Source organism: Heterodontus francisci, chromosome 8, assembly GCF_036365525.1.
Source record: "Heterodontus francisci isolate sHetFra1 chromosome 8, sHetFra1.hap1, whole genome shotgun sequence".
Taxonomy (NCBI): domain Eukaryota; kingdom Metazoa; phylum Chordata; class Chondrichthyes; order Heterodontiformes; family Heterodontidae; genus Heterodontus; species Heterodontus francisci.
Window position 1 is genome coordinate 37,032,219 of NC_090378.1, and position 23,926 is coordinate 37,056,144.

At 41.9% G+C, this 23,926-nt stretch overlaps 1 protein-coding gene across 6 annotated transcripts; it reads left to right on the forward strand.

Annotated features, from left to right (window-relative positions):
• The first annotated feature begins 832 nt into the window (after window positions 1-832).
• On the forward strand, window positions 833-14,596 carry dph2 (diphthamide biosynthesis 2). Of its 6 annotated transcripts, none has more exons than XM_068036385.1 (7): window positions 833-1,151; window positions 1,995-2,157; window positions 2,443-2,555; window positions 4,267-4,487; window positions 5,128-5,853; window positions 6,646-6,828; window positions 14,375-14,595. In XM_068036385.1, exons 2-7 carry the CDS (start codon window positions 2,005-2,007, stop codon window positions 14,497-14,499), a joined length of 1,521 nt encoding a protein of 506 aa, XP_067892486.1. In that variant the 5' UTR covers window positions 833-1,151; window positions 1,995-2,004; the 3' UTR covers window positions 14,500-14,595. The 6 variants fall into 6 exon arrangements, with proteins under 6 accessions (XP_067892486.1, XP_067892489.1, XP_067892488.1 ...); XM_068036388.1 differs by lacking the exon at window positions 833-1,151 and adding an exon at window positions 1,160-1,181; XM_068036387.1 differs by lacking the exon at window positions 833-1,151 and adding an exon at window positions 1,208-1,231.
• The last annotated feature ends 9,330 nt before the right edge of the window (window positions 14,597-23,926 follow it).

Genomic DNA, 23,926 nt, shown 5'->3' on the forward strand with positions numbered 1-23,926 from the left:
AGCGCATATGCTACTGAAATCCTCATCCATACCTTTGTTACCTCTAGACTTGACTCTTCCAACGCACATCTGGCTGGCCTCCCACATTCTACCCTCCGTAAACTTGAGGTCATTCAAAACTGCTGCTTTTGTCCTAATTCACCCCAAGTCCTGTTTATCTATCACCCTTGTGCTCGATGACCTACATTGGCTCCCAGTCCAGCAATGCATCAATTTTAAAACTCTCGTCCTTCTTTTTGAATGCCTCCATCCCTCCCTATCTCTGTAATCTCCTCCAGCCCTACAACCATCTGAGCTATCTTCACTCCTCCAATTCTAGCCTTTTAAACATCCCTGATTTTTCTCTGCTCCGCCATTAGTGGTTATGCCTTCAGCTGGCAAGTCTGGAATTCCCTCCCTAATCCTCTCCACCTCTCTTTCCTTGTTGAAGTCGATCCTTAAAACTTACCTCTTTGACCAAGTTTTTGTTAAACGCCCTAATATTTCCTTATGTGGCACAGTGTCAAATTTTGTTTGGTATCGCTTCTGTGATGCGCCTTCTTGCATTTTACTACGTTAAAGGCGCTATATTTTTTATAGTGATCTAAAGCCCTACTATTACATACTTACTATTTGGTATTATCATCTAAATTGTGGGGAATATTTCCAGACACAGTTGCAATGATTTGTTTAGACTGAGATGTTGTGAATCTGGATCAATCGCTCTTCAGGTTGGAATTCAGTTGGGTGAGTGACATCATTCGTCCTTGTGACGTAGGCGGTCTTCGCGTGACGAAATCGTTTAATCTGCTCGTGCGCGGTCTGGGCCGCTCAGCATTCTGGGATTGGCTGAAGGACTCGGCTGCACGAGGAACACACGGTTTAATGCAAATCCTGACTCAGTAATCTGCAACCAGGAAAAAAGTAATATATGGCTGGAAAAGAAGTTGAAATAACGACACGATAATAGTGAATCTACTTTTGTAGTGAATATTATAATCTGCCTCCTGCGCCCCAGGAGGTCACTTCTGATTGGCGGAAGGCGAGCTGAGCTGTGATTGGTGGATGGTGACCGTTCTGGAACACTCTTTTCTGATTGGTTGTGCTCAGGACAGCGAATGCGTTTCACTGAGGAGTGCGCTGATTGGCTGCCGATGACAGTGGGGAGTCAGGTGAGTGTGGTTGGTTGGGTTACTGTCGGAGTGAGTCTTTTGCACGCTCTGAGGGCCCAGGGTTCATTCTTAACCACGGGGTAGTCCTGATACACTTAGGGTTGTTCGTGGGATTTTGTCCTTTGTGTTCGCCATGTGATACGCACTCCGTCACGTGCTGCGAGTCCCAGTACATCATTCTAGATTTAGTTGGTAGGGAGGAGCAGCTGTGATATTTATCAGGAATTGGGCTACTGGTCCAACCAATATCCTTTGAAAATAGAAAAGATGTTGATGTGTTATAACTTTTTCTATATATTGGGACTGGCCTGACACCACATTAGTAGCAATATTTGGCCATTGACTGCGCTGCTTCTGATTTGCTGCTATACTGGCTGGGTTGTATTCTAATGTGTTCTTCAAATTGTGGTATAGATTTGCCACCGGAAAGTCAGGTCAGACAATCTAAGTTAAGCTGTTCATTGCCAGTATTGCTTATTAGCTCATTCTGAGGTAGTCTTCTACCATGCTGGCTGTAATAACAGTCGTAAAGCATAACAGCAAAATAGACAACTGAGGCATTGGTGCCAGTATCATCTTTTATAGCACAATAGCTGACAACTTAAGTTTCCATTTTAATTAACTTATCAACTGTCTGATGTTGTCTAAAGTATGTTCAATGACCAGTTTTGGTATGGGAGAAAACCTGAATGATGCTGAAAGCAAGTCTGAGTATGTATAAAACTGCCCACAGCTATTGGCAGTCTGTTGCAATGTTTTCTATGAAGTCAGGGAACTGTTGGGTAAATTAATTAGCAATGGGAAACTTGCTGACTATCATTGACATTGTCTTTTCCTTTGTAGTTGGATTGTCATGACTACAGTATTCAGTGACAATGGTTCTAAGGCAATTCAGCGGTCCGCAGATGTTCTCGAAAAGACCTGCAGAACCAGCTCTAGGGAGATCGATGCAGTGTATGAGATTGAGAGAACCTGCAGCTTCATCACAGATCATGGCTTTAAAAAGGTTTGTATCCCTTGGATAGTTTTTAGATGATCTTGTCAGGCCCTGACCTAATTTTGCTCCCTGTTTGTGGGGGTACTTTAACTCTGTGACATCCCTAGAAGCTGGAATTAAGAGCAGGAACTTTAATTGTAGGCACAGATATGAGTCCAGTGCAAGGGAAGGAAGGAAAACCAGAAAGCAATCAACCTCCCCTTGAGGGCTTTTGGTGTGCACTTCCTAATGGTTATTACATAGGCATTTGCTGATGTCTGGGTGCAGGCTGAAAATATTTCTCAATCCCCACAGGTGGCTCTTCAATTTCCTGATGAGCTTCTCATCGATGCCTCTGCTATTATATCAAAACTGGAGAAAAACACCACAGCCAAGCTTTTCATTTTGGGTGACACGTCGTATGGCAGGTATGAATGAACTTGATTATTTGCAGCTTGCTACATCTTGTTTTGGAGCAGTGATCCTAACCTTCAGTGGAGTTGGTATTTTAACTGGGTTTCTTGCTTCGGAGTGGTAAATCCTGCATCTATCAGGATAATGTATTAACTGGTCTATTGGATTGAAACTTTCATTCTGATTTGGATAAATGCAAATGTCTGCAGTGTGAAATTTATTTTTACTGTAGTAGGTGACATATTAGACCAGAATTGCCACAGTCTATTGTGCTGCTAGTGGCAGTGCTAGAAATGAGAGTATGTTGGATATCCTGATCTTTCACCTTTTTATAGAAGGTTGATTTGAACCCAACCTGAACTGAATAAGATAGAAAGTGATAAGTCATACCTTCTGTAACTTAATGGTGTCAGTCATAATTAAGAAAGATTGGACACTGTTTATGCAGTTTCCATTTGGGCTATTGCCAGCAGCCAAATATTGAAAAGAGCACTAAATGGTGGCCGAGTGTTGCAGTGTCTTACAACTTAATGTCCCACAGAGTGATTGGGGATGTGTTCTCGCCCATAGTTCTTCATACACTAAATATGCAATGTCCGTTATGCTGTTTGCAGGAGTAGAGATTAGAGGCTAGGGACATCCCAAAAAAAAAATGGAGTTAAAAGGTGAGTTTTCTGCGATGTCTAGCAGTCAGAATCGTGTGCGCCTTGAAGATCTGAAAAAGAGAATATCAAATTTTGTTGAAAGAAATCTTTCCATGGTCAACCAGAGTTCAAAATGAGAATCATATTTGCCATATCTTGCCACAGAGGGAGTGCAGCGGAGGTTCACCAAACTGTTTCCTGGGATGGTGGGATTGTCCTATGAGGAGACGGGGCCTGTACGCTCTTCAGTTTAGAAGAATGAAGAAGAATTCTTAAAGGGATAGACTGGGTAGCTGCAGCTACCATGTTTCCCTTGGCTGTGGGGTCTAGAACCAGGGGACATAATCTCAGAATAAAGGGCAAGGCATTTTGGACTGTGATGAAGAGAAACTTCACCGCTCAGAAGGTGGTGAATCTTTGGAATTCTCAGTCACTGAGTAAGTTCAAGACCGAGATCGATAGATTTCTAGTTGCTAATGACATCAAGGGATATGGGGATAGTGTGGGCATATGGCGTTGAGTTAGACGATCAGCCCTGATCTAGAATGGCGGAGCAGGCTCGAAGGGCTGAATGGCCTACTCCTGCTCCTATGGTTAATGCACAGATATTAAGACTGAGTATTAATGCGTCACAATTCTGCATTGTACATTCATACTTTTATTTTAGTATAAAATACAATACCTTTACCTCTTGGGATGTGGCGAATACTGACAAGACAGTACTTATTGTCCGTTCCTAGTTATTCCAAGGGCATTTAGCGCCAACCACTTAACGTGGAACTGAATTTGTGTGTTTGTTGAACCAGGCAAGGGTGGCAGGTTCTCGTCCCTGAAGGACATTAGTTATGATTTTACAATGCTCCAGCAGCTTTCATGGCCATTGCAGCTGACAAATTACCAGATTTATTGATTTAGTTTCTCAATTTTCCATGGTGGGGTTTGAACTAGTGGTCATGCAGTTACTAGTCCAATACCATAACCACTAGGCTCCTGTACCTGTAAAACTTTCTTCATTAGTGTGTAGTTTGTATTGACGGACATATTCCAAACTTTTTCTGAAAATCTCATGTCTTTTGTGTAGCTGCTGTGTAGATGAAGTTGCTGCTGAACATCTTGAGGCTGACAGTATAATACATTATGGAAGAGCATGCCTCAGTCCTTCCAGGAGGCTCCCAGTAATGTATGTATTTGGACAAAAACCAATAGATGTGCATCAGTGTGCTGCCTCCTTCCGAGCCCTGTATCCAGACAAATACACCCATGTTATAATCCTGTGTGATGTTATCTACTCATATATACTCGGTAAGAGTTTTTTCCCTCTATACTCTGTTCCCTCTTTTTATGCTGTACACTGTTTCTCCTATGCTATATAGTTAGAAAAAACACTTGCTTACAATGAGGACCATTCTCCTGGACTTGGTTGCCTTGTCTTAGCCTTTGTTGATGTCAGTATTGTATTCCCTGTCCTGGACTGGAAGTTCTGAGCTGCCAAGAAAGAATTTAATAATCGAGAACCCAACTGTGAGAATTTAAAAAAAAATTATTAAACTGAAATTGCTTCCCGGTGATTGCTTTAAAAAGATGGATTGTAGTTTCACTTTTCTCCCCCTTCCCCTTGTTGAACTTTCTCCACATATGGTGAAATCTGAGGACTAATAGGCCTTTTCTTCCCAACCCCTTTGCCCCTGATTGTTTCAGAAGATCTCTAAAATAACCCAGTTGGTCCTATTTACTGACAGGTCAGCAGGAGTGATTGAGATGAAGCATTGTAAAAGCTTGGTGGATGGGAGCACTGCTTTCACAATCCTAATCCCAAAATTGCATCTGTTGAAAAATATATATGTATTGGATGTGTGCAAGTGCATGATATTTCTGCCTCTTGCTTTATAAAACTATTCATTATGCAGCCCTCTGTAAGACACTTGTTTGTCCTTTTTATTAGAAGAACTGCAGCAACTTCTTCACCCAGAGTATGAGAACCTTGTTGTTTCAATAATTTGTAGTGGCCAAAATGGAACAACTGATCCATGCAGGACTGATGGCTTTCATGGTGGAAGTGATGTTAATCCTTGTTCTACCTTCAGATCCTGCAGCCATGCAAGCAAACAGCCAAGCTATCAAGTTATTGATAAATTTGGCCGGCACTTCACCATCAGTGCCAGTAGTGGCGTGAAAGACTACAGCATGTTTTATGTTGGTCAGGAGAGCCTAACACTTACTAACTTCATGATGACGTGGAATCAATGTTCGTTTTGCTCGTTTGATCCAGTGAAAGGGCTCGGGAGACAGGAAACCCTGAATGTTAACAGGACTTTGATGAAGCGATACTACATGATTGAAAGAGCCAAGGATGCTCGAGTTGTGGGTATTTTAGTGGGAACTCTTGGTGTCGCTGATTATCTTTCTACTATTGGCCATCTTAAATGGATCATCAAGCAGGCTGGCAAGAAAAGCTACACCTTTGTAATGGGTAAACTGAATGCTGCCAAACTGGCTAATTTCTTGGAGGTGGATATATATGTGCTTGTAGCCTGTCCAGAAAACTCACTACTGGATTCCAGCGAGTTTTATAGGCCTGTTATAACGCCATACGAGATGGAGGTTGCTTGCAATCAAGCAAGGAAATGGACTGGAGAGTACATTACTGATTTCAGGGACCTGCTTCCAGGTATGTAAATCTTCATGGATGCTTGTGGACCTGGGTGAAGTGTGTGTGAGAGCATCTTTTGAACTTGTGTTAATTTTATATTAAGACAAATAGACATAGCCATGATTTTATCCATTATTTCCTCTGGCCCCACAGTGAGTTTTGCCACCTTTGTCATGTTGTGGGCAACGACTTTCCAGGTGTTGGGGCTAAAAATTGTGGCAGCTATGCATGTCTGCTTATCTGCAGCCTAATCTTGATTTTTTTTTTGGGACAGTGACAGACTCAAGAAAGTTGGCTATTGCATTTTAGTTAATATTTTATGCTTGAGAGAGGTCAGTGTTTTATTCCCCCAATACCAATTTTCAAAACAATTTATATGCATGAACCACGCCTTGGTTTGGTATGATGTAGACCAAATAGAGTAAAGCGCTCTCGCTTATTTGGCAGTATGCTTTAAATCTGCACCCTTGATTTTACCAGTATGGATGTTAACTATCCCTTTGTCATATGGCCAGTTAGTCTTGGACTACAGTAAATTTATGTTATCCACACCCATAGTCAGTAGGAATTAGGTTCAAGCTCATCATGGCAGTGTGCGCTCACGTCAAACTAAGACATTAGAGGTGTTGTAACACCCAGCTCCTCCAAAATGGATGCAGGTCTGTTGCTGACTTCCACCTCCTCACTTTTTTTTTCTCATTAAACCAGACTGGTGTATTCTAACCATCAATACCTTTCATGCATATGCTAGATTGCAATTGACCAGCAGTCCTCCTTATGTCACACTGATTTTTCTGTTCTGCTTCACAGGTGCTTGCTGCCATGTCGAATTTCCAGATGAGACTTTCAGTGGTGAAGAGACTGATGTCTCACTAATAACTGGAGCCCTGCGAACAACGCACCTCCTAAAGTCAGAGTGGCAGAATGAAGCATCTAGCACATCTCTGATCCACAGGAATGATGCTTTAGCAATCACTCAGTCACACTCAGCAGGTATAAATCCTAATTAAATTTTAAAGGTTGAGTATCAACATCAGTAATTGAAGAGGGAAAAGACCTTTTTTTTTTATATAAATCCTTTTTGTGCTCGAGGGTCTATCCACACTTCACATTGTAATCTGCCCAAGAGGGCAGGAGGTGCTTTGCTCCCATGCCTTTGCCAGTGCTATAAAGAAGATGGGACATGAATGAACGAAGGCGCCTTGTCTTGTCTTTTTTTTTTTGTGGAGTAGCATGTGACATTTATGCAGCATGTGGGGAAACATATTGCTGCATGGTTCAACAGCCCACCACCATTTTTTCTGTGCGGTTTGCATACAGAGAATGGCCAGTAGGCTAAATTGCGAAGGAACTTTGGTACCACTAAATGGTTGTGAAGCCACTTCAGGGTGGTGGTTTAGGAGGACAGCTTGGAGTGGTTAGGCAGACATTAATTATGTTTGGGCATCATATCACTTAATGATGCCACTGGTGAAAAAGGAAAGATAGAAGTCGTAGTTAACGGTTTAGATCTCCAATTTAGAAGTGTTTTTTTGTTCATGGGATGTGGGCGTCGCTGGCTAGGTGAGGATTTATTGCCCATCACTGCCCTTGAGAAGGTGGTGGTGAGCTGCCTTCTTGAGCTGCTGCAGCCCTTGGGGTGTAGGTACACCAACTATGCTGTTAGGAAGAGAGTTCCAGGATTTTGACCCAGCGACAGTGAAGGAACGGCGATTATAGTTCCAAGTCTGAATGGTGTGTGGCTTGGAGGGGAACTTGCAGGTGGTGGTGTTCCCGTGCATCTGCTGTCCTTGTCCTTGTAGGTGGCAAAAGTTTGGAAGGAGCTGTCGAAGGAGCCTTGGTGAGTTGCTGCAGTGCATCTTGTAGACAGTACATGCTGTTGCCACTGCATCGGTGGTGGAGGGAGTGAATGTTGAAGGTGGTGGATGGGGTGCCAGTCAAGCAGGCTGCTTTGTCTTGAATGGTGTTGAGTTTTGTGAGTGTTACTGGAGCTGTGCCCATCTAGGCAAGTGGAGAGTATTCCATCACACTCCTGTCTTGTTCCTTGTAGATGGTGGACAGGCATTGGGGAGACAGGAGGTGAGTTACTTGCTGCAGCCTCTGACCTGCTCTTGTAGCCACTGTATTTATGTGGCTAGTCCAGTTCAGTTTCTGGTCAATGGTAACCCCAGGACGTGTTTATAGTGGGGGATTCAGCCATTGGACATCATGGGGAGATGGTTAAGTTTTGTTGCTGGAGATGGTCATTGTCCACCACCTGTGTGGTGCGAATGTTAGTTGCCACTTATCAGCCCAAGCCTGGATGTTGTTCAGATCTTGCTGCATCTGGACACATTGTTTCAGTATCTGTGGAGTCACGAATGGTGCTGAACATTGTGCCATTATCAGCGAACATCCCCACTTCTGACCTTATGATTGAAGGAAGGTCATTGATGAAACAGCTGAAGATGGTTGGGCCGAGGGCACTACCCTGAGGAACTCTGCAGTGATGTCCTGGGACTGAGATGATTGACCTCCAACGACCACAGCCATCTTCCTTTGTGCGAGGTATGACTCCAGCCAATGGAGAGTCTTCCACTGATTCCCATTGATTCCAGCATTGTTAGGGGTCCTTGATGCCATACTTGGTCAAATGCTGCCTTGATGTCAAAGGCAGTCGCTCTCACTTCGCCTCTTGAGTTGAGGTCAGGAGCTGAGTGGCCCTGGCAGAACCCAAACTGAGCGTCAGTGAGCAGGTTATTGCCGAGCAAGTGCCACTTGATAGAACTGATGATAACCCCTTCCATCACTTTACTGCTGATCGAGAGTAGACTAATAGGACAGTAATTGGCTGGGTTGGATTTGTCCTGCTTTTTGTGTGCAGGGCATACTTGGGCAATCTTCCACATTGCTGGGTAGATGCCAGTGTTGTAGCTGTACTGGAATAGCTTGGCTAGGGGTGTGGCTAGTTCTGGAGCAGGGGTTTTCAGTACTATTCCCGGGATGTTGTCCGGGTTCATAGCCTTTGCAGTATCCAGTGCCTTCAGCCATTTCTTGATATCATGTGTTGTGAATCGGATGGCTGAAGACTGGCATCTGTCATGCTGGTGACCTCTGGACGAGGCAGAGATGAATCATCCACTCATCACTTCTGGCTGAAGATTGTTGCAAATGCTTCAACCTTGTCTTTCGCACTGATGTGCTGGGTTCCCCCGTAGTTGAGGATGGGATTTTTGTGGAGCCACCTTCTCCTGTTATTTAATTGTCCGCCACCATTCATGACTGGATGTGGTAGAACTGCAGAGCTTAGATCTGATCTGTTAGTTGTGGGATCGCTTAGCCCTATCTGTCACATGCTGCTTCCACTGTTTGGCATGCAAGTAGTCCTGGTTGTTGCTTCACCAGGCTGACTCATCATTTTTGGTTCTGCTGCTGGCTGGTCGTCCTGCATTCTTTATTGAACCAGGGTTGGTCCCCTGGCTTGATGGTAATGGTAGAGTGGGGGATATGCTGGGCCATGAGGTTACAGATTGTAGTTCAGTACAGTCCTGCTGCTGATGGCCCACAGCGCCTCATGGATGCCCAGTTTTGAGTCGCTAGATCTGTTAGAAATCTATCCCATTTAGCACAGTGGTGGTGCCACACAACATGATGGTGGGTATTCTAAACGTGAAGACGGGACTTTGTCTCCACAAGGACTGTGCGGTGGTCACTCCTACCAATACTGTCATGGACAGATTCATCTGCTACGGGCAGATTGGTGAGGACGAAGTGAAGTAGGTTTTTCCATCTTATTGGTTCCCTCACCACCTGCCGCAGACCCAGTCTAGCAGCTGTGTCCTTTAGGAGCCAGCTCAGTCAGTAGTGGTGCTACCCAGCCACTCTTTGTGATGGGCATTGAAGTCCCCTACCCAGAGTACATTCTTTGCGCTTGTTATCCTCCAGTGCTGCTTCCAATTGGTTTTCATTGTGGAGAAGCACTGATTCCTCAGCTGAGGGGGGGTGGGGGTGTAGTAGGTGGTGATCAGGAGGTTTCTGTGCCCATGTTTGACCTGATGCCATGAGACTTCATGAGATCCAGAGCCAATGTTGAGGGCTGCCAGGGCAACTCCCTTCTGACTGTATGTCACTGTGCTGCCACCTCTGGTGGGTCTGTCCCAACGATGTGACAGGACGTACCCAGGGATGGTGATGGTGTCTGGGACATTGTCTGTAAGGTATGATTCCAGGAGTATGACTGTCAGGCTGTTGCTTAACTAGTCTATGGGACAGCTCTCCCAATTTTGGCACAGGCCCCCAGATGTTAGTAAAGAGGACTTTGCAGGGTCAACAGGGCTGGGTTTGCCGTTGTCCTTTCCAGTGCCTAGGTAAAGTTTCATTCCTTTTCTTGGATGTGATGAAATACATTGTGGTAGGAAATACGAGGAGAGGCAATATAAAATAAAGAATACACTTCTAAAGAGGTGCATATCCCTAGATGTATATATGCGGAAATCGTTGACAGTGGCAGGGCAGGTTGCGAAAGTGGTTAATAAGGCATACGGGATCCTGGACTTTATAAATAGCGGCATAGAGTGCAAAAGCAAGGAAGTTATTGTGAGCTTTTATACAGCACTGGTTTGGCCTCAACTGGAGTATTGTTTCCAATCCTGGGCATCACACTTCACAAAGGATGTGTTAGAGAGGGTGCAGAAAAATTCTGTGTGGGGGTTTTGGGGATGAGGGATTTCAGTGACTTGGATAGATTAGCGAAGCTGGGACTGTTCTTAGAGAGGAGAAGGTTGAGTGGAGATTTGATGGAGGTTTTCAAAATCATGAGGGGTCTGGACAGAGTACATGGTGAGAAACTGTTCGCATTGGCGGATGGGTTGAGAACCAGAGGACGCCGATTTTAAGGTGAATGACCAAAGAACCAAAGGCGACATGAGGAAAAAACTTTTTATGCAGTGCGTGGCTAAGATCTGGAATGCCCTGCCTGAGAGCATGGTGGAGGCAGATTCAATTGTGGCTTTCAAAAGGAAATTGGATAAGCACCTGAAAAGAGAAAATGTGCAGCACTGCAGGGAAAAGGCGGGGAGTCAGACTGAATTGCTCCTGCACAGAGCTGGCACAGCTATGATGGGTTGTTTCCGTTTATAAAGTTTAAAACCATTGTTTGCAGTGCAAATTTAGAATAGAATCGTGCTGACTCTGCATTTATTTGCTACTCTAAATGATATTTCCAAAGTGAAAGCAAGTCACCACATCAAGTGAAGGGGGAAAAAAATTAAACCTGAACTGTTGGGGTCCAAAAATCCTGTAATAGAGTAATTGGAAAATGAACAGATGTTCCCACCTTTGTGTCATTTATGGAAAATGAAGGTAGTCAACAGCATGTTTTATTCAAAAGCAATTGAGGAAAAGGAATATCTTAATGAATCAAAGTACTTACTACTGTTCACCCACTTCAAGTTGCAATCTTCCAATATCTAATCAAGTTGGGTACAGTACAAATTTACTTTATCCATTTATCTTGATTTTAAGACCTCATAAAAGTATTTCCGACGAGTCCTGCACTTTTACTGCAGTAAAACTTCTATACAAACTATGCTTGTAGGCCTTCTCCGTGTAATTGCTAACTGTAGAATTTTGAGTCATGTTTTGTGTTGTGAACTAATGTTCATTAGGAACCGGATTGAAGTGGGCTAAATGTATTTTGTATTGATGATTGCAGTTGGCAAAGAGAAAAGAAACTTTAATGCTTTGAGTCTGGCTGGAGTTGAATGTTGGGTTCCAGTGCTGAGGATAGTCCCCACCCCCCCATCACTGCATTCCAGAGTAAAATGTTTTCTGCTTTAGGCTTTTGATTAAAAAGACTGTACTGTTCATCAAAATCTTGATTCTAATTATAATCCAAATTTCCAAGTAGTAGTTTCCGTGAAGAAACTGAACATTGTGAAACTCCTTTTGATATCACTGCCATTTCACACATTTTGATTTTGAAATGTTCAGTCGGGTGCCAAAATCAGTGCACATAAGGCTGCATACAGTGGCTTACTTAGGGCAGCAAGCTATATCCAAACCAAAAAAATACAGTTTAAAGAAAATCAGTGAGATCATTATTTTCAGATGGACTAATTTAAATGGTTTAATCGTACTGTAAATCAGAATTGGCATAGCAATAAATCAGACTTTTAATTCCTTGCTTATTAGGGATATATGCACCAGTCTCACAAGGAGTACCAAGTAAGTAAGTGGCAGCATGCATCTAGTTTATGGTATGATAAGGTGGCAAGTGATCAGAATAGACTGGCTTTTAGAGCGTGTTCAATTTGTCAGCCTTTAAATGTAAACTTCTGATAGCCTGATGTTCACAATACTAACTGGATGGTGGAGAGTACGAGTATTTGACTATGGTATTTGCACTGAAATTAAATTTCCTTCCCAGGTGACTTACCTCCTAATCTTGGTTAATAAAAATGACTCCCTTAAAAACCCCCCACTCCAATGCAGATATTGCCTGTCACCCCTTCAGCACCTACAGTGAAAACTCTGGGTTTATTCGGGTATTCCAGCCACAAATCCATTTCAAGGCCTGATATGTCATAGTACAAAATTAATGAACCACAATACTTCACTATAAAGCTTAATTTTTAATGTGGGGTTTCTCAATATGTTGTGCTTGGCTTTTATAGAAGTGGAACATCAAGAAATGAAAGTAGGTAGTATCTGGAGAATTGCATTCAAATTGAACATTAAGTTATGACCTCACATTTCATTTTGCCATGTTTAATTTTCCCATTTTGAATTTTTACCAATGGAAAACCCAATTTTGGAACTAACCATTATGGTTGTTTGGACTTGGCCATAAGGCTTCGTATCAAGTCAACAAAGAGGGTGATTTACAAGTTGTAAGGCCAAGGTAGCAGTATGAGCAGCTGGCAATTTCAGTAAATTTTATTGAGAGAATGCATTGTTTTACAGAATTTATATACTGTTGATAAACTTATGCCATTTTATCAAGATGGGAATTTTAACAATTGTTTGATCCTTCCTATCCCATATAATTTTTCTCCCTCTGAAAGCCTGTGTCTCTTATTCGTTACAGCTCACTTAAGTTCCAGGTAGTCTCTGGTGTCTAATCCCAAGTGACCAAAATTTGTATGTAAGCATAGCCAATGGGTGTCGTCTGGCTATTTAGGACAACATAGTGCTAGTTATGATGACTCATATTAAAGGCCTGCTCGGGTCTGGAAATAAAACCCAACCAAACTACAGCGGACCTGAGCCCGACCCGGCACAAGTCCTTCCGTTTTTTTTCCCGACCCGACCACCGGAATGTTCACTTTACCTACCTTCAGATTCTGAATCCGTTTTTCAGTTTGAAATATTTGCTGCAAGTTTATACAGTGAGCATCTGAGATGCAGAGATCAAGAAGGTCCTGAGTGATTATTATAAAATATACAGTATATATTAATAAAATAAAATGATCACTGTCAAGACTCTAGTCTCCACACATAGTCTACATACATGCAGTACGGTACTGTATGTGTGGAGACTAGAGTCCTGACAGTGATCATTTTATTTTTTTATATACTGTATATTTTATAATCACTCAGGACCTTCCCAGTCTCTGCATCTCAGATGCTCACTGTATAAACTTGCAGCAAATATTTCAACCCGTAAAGCAGGAGTCTAGGTAATGTATAACATTTTCTGAGCCTTCGGGCAATTACTGCCTTTATTTTAAGTAATAAAGATACTGGTACAGTGTGGCACAACCTGTCTGGGCACAGCTCTATGGGTTTCTGTTTAACTCGTAACCAAACAATCACTGACTTTGTGGCTCCAATCTTCATCTTTTTAAACAACCTTTCAAGTCCAATTAATACTGTGTGTGTGTGTCCGACCCAACCCGAGCACGAAATCTGGACCCAGAAGAGCAACCCGACCAGAGCCCAACACATGTCGTCGGGTCCCGTCAGGTTCGGGTCGAATAGTAGGCCTTTACCTCATATATATTCAGGGAGGTAATGCTGCCACAAATGCTCTCCTCCTGTATTGTAATTGCTGTGATTCTGCTCTACACATCTCGTGTCTCTTTCCAACAGAACTTGCTTAATGTCAGTTATATAGTCCAGGCTAATTGTGATCCAGCTACTGCCCTGATTGAGCATACACTGAGGATTAAATCTTGGACTTTCCTAGTCTGTTTTGATTTAGTATAGTGTGCATTTATCAACAGAGCCATCAAGGGAATTCTGAATATTAAGGAAATAAAATACCATATTATAAGTAATGTTGGGATTTGCTAGGGCCATCTGAAGAGCTAAAATAATCACTGCTCTCTTTTTTTTTTTTATATATGTCATCTTAACCCTTTCATTAGATGACAGCTAGTAGCTTAAACCCATGTAGTCCTTTAATCATTCCCTGGGTATTTTTTCATATGTACACACATTCTATAAATGTGAATCCTTCCGTTGGGTTACTCTATTACTCAATCTCAGATATTCATCATTATTCTGTCTTCTCCTTTCTCTATCTGCAGCACTGACATGAAAATTACTTCTTTTACAGCCTCGTTCTTAGCAACCAGGAGCTGGCAGGGACTGGAGCAGAAACTTGGGCAGACTTCTGTGTCAAAAGCCGTGGAAGGGCGGAAGGGGATTGCGATTGCCTATGAGGGAGAGGCCAATAGTTGAAGGAACTGAAGATCAGGAAGTTGTCAATTATGTGAGCAGATGGACTGACGAGAAAGATTTATTAAAGATGTTCAATTAAAAAAAAAAATCTATGACTTTCCTTTTAAATGTCATTTTAACTCTCCTGATATTCTAGGCTCTGGGTTTGAATATTTTATGATTAGCAAATTCTTGCTGGCTAGCTGATAGGTCAAGTGTTGCGGGGCAGTACATTACCTTATGATTGAATCAGCTCATGAACCATGAGAAAGCTCAGGATTCTCTGAATCCTGAGGTTTGCTATTGTCTTGCAAGAAATTGTTTATTATTCATAGTAATTACTCAACCTAATCATTCAAAGATGAAGTAGCTCAGCAAGGCATTCATTATTGTCCATCTTAACGTGGACAAAAATGTGCAACTGTTGTATGATTTAAAGTTGTTGTTGCTATGTCATTCACCAAAAAGGAAACATTCTGGAAATGTTTGAAAGAGGGTACGGTTGTGTTGGGACTGGTCATGCTAGTTCTCATAATGGAAAGGAGAGCTTTGATTTCTATTAACAGCCATTAAGCTACTTTTTGACCTGCATCGTTGTCACATATTTAGAAATAATAACAGCAACTTGGGCTTGTATAATGCTCTTAAAGCAGCCAAGTGCCCAAAGCACTTTTAAAGGATAAAAAGTGCAAACATTGAAGCTTTGTGGAAGTATTCAGTGTTTTGAAAAAGATTTTCGGGATGGGGAGAGTTTTAAAAGCCTCTTAAAGGGATGAATTTGTGAAATGCAGGCCCAAGATGTCTGTGGGCTGTGCCACTGAAGATTGAGTAGAGGAAATGGGAATGCACAATAGGCTGAAGACAAAGGGGCATAAATCTGGAGAAGATGTGCAATGAGGCTGAGGTGGTTGTGGACAAGGATTTTTAATTTGATCCATTGAAACAAGGGGAGCCAATGGAGGTCAGCAAAGGATGATGGACAGGGTAGGATGTGGTTGGCTGGAAGACTTGAAGTTTCTAGATATAAGGGTTAAGAGACTGATGAGGGCAGTGTAGAAATTGAGTCTAGAGGCAATAAAGGCATGGATATGGGTTTTGGTGACAGTGGAGATAAGTTGGAGAGGTGGAGGCAAGTAATGTTGTGGAGGTGAAAGTACATGGTCTTGCTAGGAAGCGTTTGAAGCGTAGCTGAGTCAAACAAAATGCCCAGGTTGTGTGCTGACTGATTCAGCATGTGAGTAGCGAAGGAGGGGGTTTGACTTGATGGTAAATGTGTTCAGTTTTGGCAGAGGTTGAAAATTTTAATTTTTGATCTTCCCAATGTGCAGTTGTAGGATGAACTGGCTTATCCATGACTTAATGACCAAATGGAGATGGTTGTGCTATTGAGGAAAGTGATGGAGATGTAGGGCTGGATCTTGTCCATTCCATAGAAGCTGATTCCATGTCTATGGATTTAACACATTTTTCGCAGGAAGTAACAGTTTTTAAGTACATCTGTTCCATCTTATCTACAGTATTTATTTAACTGATAAATGAATACTTGTTTGATACAAGGGCACATATAGATGTTATAGAATGGTAATGTTCCAATAGCAGGAGACAATAGCATAGTGATACTGGACTTGCAGTCCAGGGCCTGAACTAATGTTCCAGAGACATGAGTTCAGATCCCATCACAGCAGCTGTTGGAATTTAAATTTGATTAACAAATCTGGAATAAAAAGCTAGTCTCGGTAATGATGCCCATGAAACTACAGGACTCTCATTAAAAACCCATCTGGTTCACTAAATGTCCTTCAGGGAAGGAAGTCTGCCATCCTTACCTGATCTGCCTTCCATGTGACTGCAAACCCACATCAATGTGGTTAACTCTTAACTGCCCTCTGAAATGGCCTAGCAAACCACTTAGTTGTATGAAAGCCTTTTCAGAAAAGTCAGCACCTGCACCACATGGACTGCTGCAGTTCAAGAAGGCAGCTCACCAATTAGGGATGGGCAACAAATGCTAGCTTTGCCAGCGATGCTCAACCCAAGTGAAAAAAATTGAAGACCGAATGCTGGGATGCCTTAAAATGACTTTCTCTTTTGACATTTTAGTGTCTGAAATTAGTGAATGAATAAACACTATTGTGCTGTCATCTATTTCTAGCTTTTGCAAGTGATCAGACTGCAATACATGTCTACGCATGATATCTGACTTTTTCTGCCACTGTTTGAAGCTTGTGTAAAAAGCAGGAAAATTTAAGCAGACTAGTTGCTTTCCCATAATGTTGCTTGTGAATTTCTGTCCGGAGTACATCTGCCTGTTCGCTCCTCAGGGCTGCAAATTGATCTGGGTTTTTTATACCAACTTTAATTCTCAAGAAAATTAGTGTTAAATTGTATGGAGAGGTGGTTGTGGAGCAAATTATAGTTCGGACTTTTCATTGTTTATCAAATGCACAGACCTGATAGATTAGTTAAATACATACAATCATCCCTTTTGCGAGGCGTAAGGTGTTGCTCTGTATATGGTAGAATTGTATTTTACATTCAATTGGAAATGCGTATTTGATAGAGATTAAGATGAAGAAAAAGTGTGTTTATGACAGATGTCTGGTGGATAATACAACCAAGATGCAGGCTGAATATAGAAGGCTGAGGGGAATTGACAAAACAAATAAGAGAAGCAAAGAGAGTGTTTGAGGAGAGGCTGGTAGCTAATATAAAAGAGAATCCAAAAGTCTCTCTTATAGGCATATAAATAGTAAAAGGGTGATAAAAGGAGTGGGGCTGATCAGGGATCAACAAGAGGATTTACACATGGAGACGGAACATGGCTAAGGTATTACATGAATACGTTGCATCTGACTTTACCAAGGAAGATGATGTTGTGCAGGTCATGGTGAAAGAGGAGGTAGTGCAGACACTAGAAGGATTTAAAGTTGATGATGCGGTATTAGATAGGCTGTCTGTACTCAAAGTTGATAAGGCACCAGGACCGGATGAGATGCATTCAAGGATACTGAGGGAAGTGCGAGTGGAAATTGCAGAGGCACTGGCCATAATTTTCCAGGCTTCCTTAGACTCCAGGTTGATGCCAGAGAACTGGAGAATTGCAAATGTAACACCCTTGTTCAAAAAAGTTTGCAAAGATGAGCCCAGCAACTGCAGGCCAGTCAGTTTGACCTCTGTGGTGGGGAAGCTTCTAGAAACGATATTTTGGGACAAAATAAATAGTCACTTTGACAAATGTGGGTTAATTAAGGAAAGTTAGCATGGATTTGTTAAAGGCAAATCGTGTTTAACTAACTTGCTTGAGTTTTTTTGATGAGGTAACAGAGGGTTGCTGAGGGTAATGCTATTGTGTACATGGACTTCAAAAGATATTTGATAAAGTGCCACATAACAGGCTTGTCAGCAAGGATAGAGCCCATGAAATAAAGGGACAGTAGCAACATGGGTACAAAATTGTCTGAGTGACGGGAAACAGAGTCGTGGTTAGTACTACTTTTTCGGACTGGAGGAAGGTTTATGGTGGGGTTCCCCAGGGGTCAGTGTTGGGACCCCTGCTCTTCCTGATTATAGATTCATTTTTATTTTCATGGGATGTGGGTGTGGCTGACTAGGCCAACATTTGTTGCCCATCCCTAATTGCCCTTGAACGGAAAGGCTTGCTGGGCCGTTTCAAAGGGCATTTCAGAGTCAACTACATTGCTATGGGTCTGTAGTCACATGTAGGCCAGACCAGGTAAGGACAGCAGATTTCCTTCCCTAAAGGGCATTAGTGAACCAGATGGGTTTTTATGAAATCAATAGTTTCATGATCACCATTACTGAGACTAGCTTTCAATTCCACTAGCTATTGTAATGGGATTTGAACCTGTGTCCCCAGGGCATCAGCCCTCGGCCTGAGCCTCTGGATTACAAGCCCAGTGACATTACCACTGCACCATAGTCTCTTTCTCCCCGCCGTATGGACTACTGCTGTAATTTTGGGAATCTGGCAAACCATCTAGGAAATGGGGAGGAACAAAACTATGCTGGTCCCCACTGACTCGAAGATCTTGGTCAGCCTTATCTGGGGGAAAAAAGGTCTGACGACGCTCAACTTTAAGGCCAATGATATGACAGGAGAGTTGTGGATGGAGAGTCCCAACGCCGAAAGACCTGCTTTCTTGGCCCAGAAGGGACCTGGTGTATGACTGGGGGGCTTACAGGCCTCCAGAGGATGCAAGTGAACTACACCAGGGGTTCCAGGCCAGAGAAGACCAAAAGGAAAGAGAACTGGGCGGGGTGGTAGGGAAGGGGAAAACGTCTGGATTGGTCTCAATACACATAGGGCTAAGAGTGAGTCTTCATTTGGCATGTCTGAGCCCATCCCTCCCAATGGGGGTAGAGGTCAGAATTCTGGCAATATGTGGCTGGCAGATGCTGGAGATTCTCTGGTCTCATGTTAATTCGATCCTGATAACTTAGCAAGGTCTGTTTTTTTTTTATTCATTCATGGGATGTGGGCGTCGCTGGCCAGGCCAGCATTTATTGCCCATCCCTAATTGCCCTTGAGAAGGTGGTGGTGAGCTGCCGCCTTGAACCGCTGCAGTCCATGTGGGGTAGGTACACCCACAGTGCTGTTAGGAAGGGAGTTCTAGGATTTTGACCCAGCGACAGTGAAGGAACGGCGATATAGTTCCAAGTCAGGATGGTGTGTGACTTGGAGGGGAACTTGCAGGTGGTGGTGTTTCCATGTATTTGCTGCCCTTGTCCTTCTAGTTGGTACAGGTCGCGGGTTTGGAAGGTGCTGTCTAAGGAGCCTTGGTGCATTGGAAGTATAGGAAGTTAGCAGCATGTGCGATCCTGCCATAACTTTCTGGGCCATAGATGAAAATGCTCTCTCCCTATTGCTTGTTTGGATCCCAGCAGTACACATTTTGGCAATCTCAAGCCAGGTTTGTGGTGTATCCCAAAACTGCCCAACGTTTGATTCCAATTGGCACTATATCAGCAGTTTTATTCAGATTGTTGACATGGCAAGTGGGGATATTAGTTTGGTGCAGTACAGGCAATTTTATGAGACAAAGTACAAGTTGGTACTGAGTAGGAGGAGCACAAAATTTATAGGAAGAGAAAAACCTTAAATCTTTTCGTAACTTTGCAAACATTTAATTCAAAAAATTGTTGACCATTCTTGTGAAAAAGTGGGGTGACTGGGACAGTTGAAAAAAGAAACATGAAACAGTTGTTTATTGTAAAATTGTGGTGTTGATAATATCTGAGAACCTAACTGGTGCCTGCTACTATGCACCTGCAGCTGTCATTTATTGAAACATTTCCAATTTGTTTCTCTACAGCACTAAAGTAAAGATAATAGTCTCCCTCAGGCTGAAGCTATTACTTGTCAAATTTATCATCTTGTAACCACATGACAGATGGACAGCAGTGGTATGGTGCTGGTATTATTGGCCCAGTGGGGTGGCTTTCTAGTTATTTTGTTCGAGGAGCAAGTTTGATTTTCACACACAGGAAGTCTTGTGCCTTGTTTTGAAGAGGTGAAAAAATGAGCTTGAATACAAATTGGACTTTTGTCCTATTCCTTTTACTTTTATGCTACGAGCTATTACATTACACCACGTAGCTGCCTACTACTGCAAATATATAGTGCATGCCAGAAATAAAAACAAATGTTTTGGGTTGTGTTCTGTCTTAATATCATCACTTGCACATATAAGGGGCAGTTTTATATCTGGTCACATGCTGAATTTCACAACTTTGAGAAGTTTTGCTCCTGGTATACCTCAGGATAAGGTGGGTATATATCAGCTGAATAGGTGGTCAGTTTTGACTTAATTCTTAAAGTAAGGCTCTTGATGTTTCAGTTAGTATTGGTGTTTATTTGGCTGTGAAAAGACTTTCATTTATGTAGTGCTCTGGTCATCTCAAAACGCTTTATTGTCGTCAAAGTACTTTTGAAGTGTAGTCACGGTTGTAGTGTAGGAAGTAGTGAGCATTGATTTCAGTATTGAAATTCTTACGCATTTTTTTCCTGTGTATTTATGCCTTTTGCAGATCATAATAGGACATACATTTGCTTGGCAAGCTGGTTTGCAGTTCACACCTGGTATAAAGTGCATGTTGCTCCGTGCACGCCTGCTGCTTTTATGCAGCAGTTGACTGTACCTGTTGCATTTGTGGATTCCTAAAGAATAAATGTTAGAAGACAAGGAAGATATATATATATCTTAAAGGTGAAATTAGTTCTGCCACACAATACAGTTAAAGGCATGTTGCCAAACTTTTACACTTCCACTGTGCAGAATATCACTGACAATCTGTATGATCAGTGGGAGCCATTTTGACTGTGTAATAAACTAGATCATTTAATCAGGAGAAAGCAATTATTGAAAAATCAAATGCTATTTTAGTTTCATAGATGCACAAAATTCATATGATTGCATAAAACATGGAAATGAGAAAAGGTCTGTCACCCTTTCTAACTCACCCTGCCATTTAAAGCCTCTTTCATGATCGTACACCATTTTCATTTTTCTTTTGTTTGAGTACCCCGTCTCAATGACTGTTGTTCAAGGGTTTTATTAATCTTTTGGAATGTTTTACAGCTTTAGGAAGTGCAAGGTAACAACCATATTCTGGTTGCAGTGCTCAGATAGCAACTTTCATTCCCATGTGTAAGCAGTGAATACACAGATGGAGATCTGACTAGAGCAGGGAGGGTAATGTGAAGTCATGAGATTGTCTAATAGATGTTGATTAGGTTTAATTACAGAAAGACAAGAAATTTTAAAGAGCACAACGTTTGAAGAAAGCAAAGGAATCGGTTAAAAAAATTAAGTGCAACACAGGACCATAGGGGTTGATATTACCCATTAAAATGAGACCCCATCTACCCTCCTGATGGATGTCAAAGATCCCATGGCACTGTTTCACAAGAACAGAGAAATTCTCGTTACTATTTGGGCCAATATTTGTCCCTCAACCAACAACAGAAAAACAGATTATCTGGTCATTATCACATTGCTGTTTGTGGGATCTTGCAAATTGGCTGCTGCGTTTCCTACAGTATACCAGTGGCTACACTTCAAAAGTACTTTTCCAGTTCTGATGAAAGGTCACTGACCTGAAACATTAACTCTGCTTCTGTCTCCACAGATGCTGCCAGACCTGCTGAGTATTTCCAGCACTTTTTGCTTTTATATCAAAAGTATTTAATTGGATGTAAAATGCTTTAGGACTTCCTGAGGTCATGAAAACTGCTACATAAATGCAAGTTCTTTTCTTCCAACTACACAGGGATTCCTGTTTGGAATCTCTCAGATCACCTGCCAAATTTAAATGAGACATACCCTCAAAATTGTGGGCCTTCTATGCCACAGGAACAGGCAGTCGGCCAATATGCTTTGCCAGTCAGCTGCCCAAAGGTTGACTCCCTGGTACGAGCAAATGTTTGCTCGATACGAGGACAAAAGCTGACCTTGGAACTCTCCAGCATCCCCTGGTAATTCAGACATGGAGGCTGCATGCCTAGAACAGTGCTTTTCAAATGTGTTTGCGTAAAGGACCCCTGCATATATTGATACGCTCCCAGATACCCCTTGTTCCAAATTCCAAAGGAAAGATGTGCTAACATTGTGTAAAACATTTTTATTAGCCTACAGCTACAAAAATGTGTTGAGTATACAGTAATGCAGTAAATAGAGGTCATATGACACTGCTCACAATACATAATCTCAGACTAACGGATGACCTTGTCGACTTGAATCTGACAAATCAGCCACAGGTGATCTGCAGTCTGGAAAGAAAAATAGAATTTCATTCCTAAATTAAGAAAATAAATTATTTGGATGAAAGCGCCTGAAAGTCAGGCTTTCTGTGGCCTATCAAAAGCATAAAACGTATTTCTCATAAGGCTGAGGACTCTGATAGTTGAACAATACAAACTATCTTTCACACTTCACCCATGTCTTACTTTAGAGAGACATCAAAAATCTATAATGTGAAATCTGACAGCACAGATTATGCTTTATTACAATTTAGTCACTCATTACTCCACCTTAATATTGTACAAGGCCCTTTAGTCTTGGCATGCATCAATATATCAAAATATTTGTCTACTAAAATCTTAATCAAATAGTGAAATTGGTATTTTCTCAAAGTAAATGACTGAATTTAAATTGCTTTGGTTCCGATATTGGCAAGTTATTTATGCTTACTTCAACTGAAGAAAAATTCAAGTTAGCTGATACTGTCAATCTTTGAGACTTTGGCTAAGACTTATAGTTTCATTGGATTTACTAAATTGCAAAACAGCCCTAAGTAAACCTTAAGTGACTGATACTAAATAAATGTTAATTTGGTCTTTTGCATTTTAGTCTCACAATTCCTGTTTCTGTTCTCCGTTTTATTACTGTATCTATGAATTACCCATCTGAAAATTCGTTATAGTTGGGTTTATGTAAGAACAGAATAAATATTACAAACACATTGAAGGTTTGTTTAATAAAGCACAATATGGATCATCATTGTTCTAAAAACATATCAAACATAATGGTGCTGGCAGCAGGAAGCAGATATGTAGCTGGTGAATCTATAAGGTGGCAACTGTGGCTTAGTTGGTAACACTCTCGCCTTTGAATCATGAGGTTCGGGCTTCAAGACCCTACTCTAGGGCTTAAGCACAAAAATCAAGGCTGACGCTCCAGTGTAGTAATGAGGAAGTGCTGCATTGTCAGAGGTGCAGTCTTTAAGGTGAGATGTTACCCTGGCAGCCAGATGGGGCTTCAGTTTGTTTAAAAGATCACACGGCGCTATTTCGAAGAGAAGGGGAGTTATCCCTTGTGTTTTGGTCAATATTTATCCCTCAATCAGCATTACAGAAATATTATCTGGTTGTTATCACATTACTGTTTGTGCGAGTTTGCTGTGCACAAATTGGCTGCTGCATTTCCTGCATTACAACAGTGAATACACTTCAAAACGTACTTTATTGGCTGTAAAGCACATTGAGATGTCTGGTGGTCGTGAAAGGTGCTATATAAATGTAAGTTTTTTTTTTAATTTCTTGTCTCTTTAATGTCATGCTTTGCCTTTTTCTTGCATTCTCTGGGGCAAAACAACATGTTTGCAAATCCTTGCATATGCATGGTAAAGTTATACCTGTTGTTCACTCCCAAAGCCCTGCATCCACCCTCTCAGTCCAGGTCCTGCTGCCCCTAGCTACCAACATAACTGATTTAGTCTAGCACTAGCCTCAGTTTGAGGCCTCAGAATCACTCTCTGATTCAAGGAAAACACATTTTTATGCCCTGGACTTAGCATAACCAAATGCCTTGGAAATCAATGGTATTGATTAGGATGGATGAGTTCAGGCCAGAATGCATCTTAATCCATCAAAGTGATGTGGTTGGGCTGTCAGTTGCCTTCAAGATTATGACTGACATGGCATCATTAG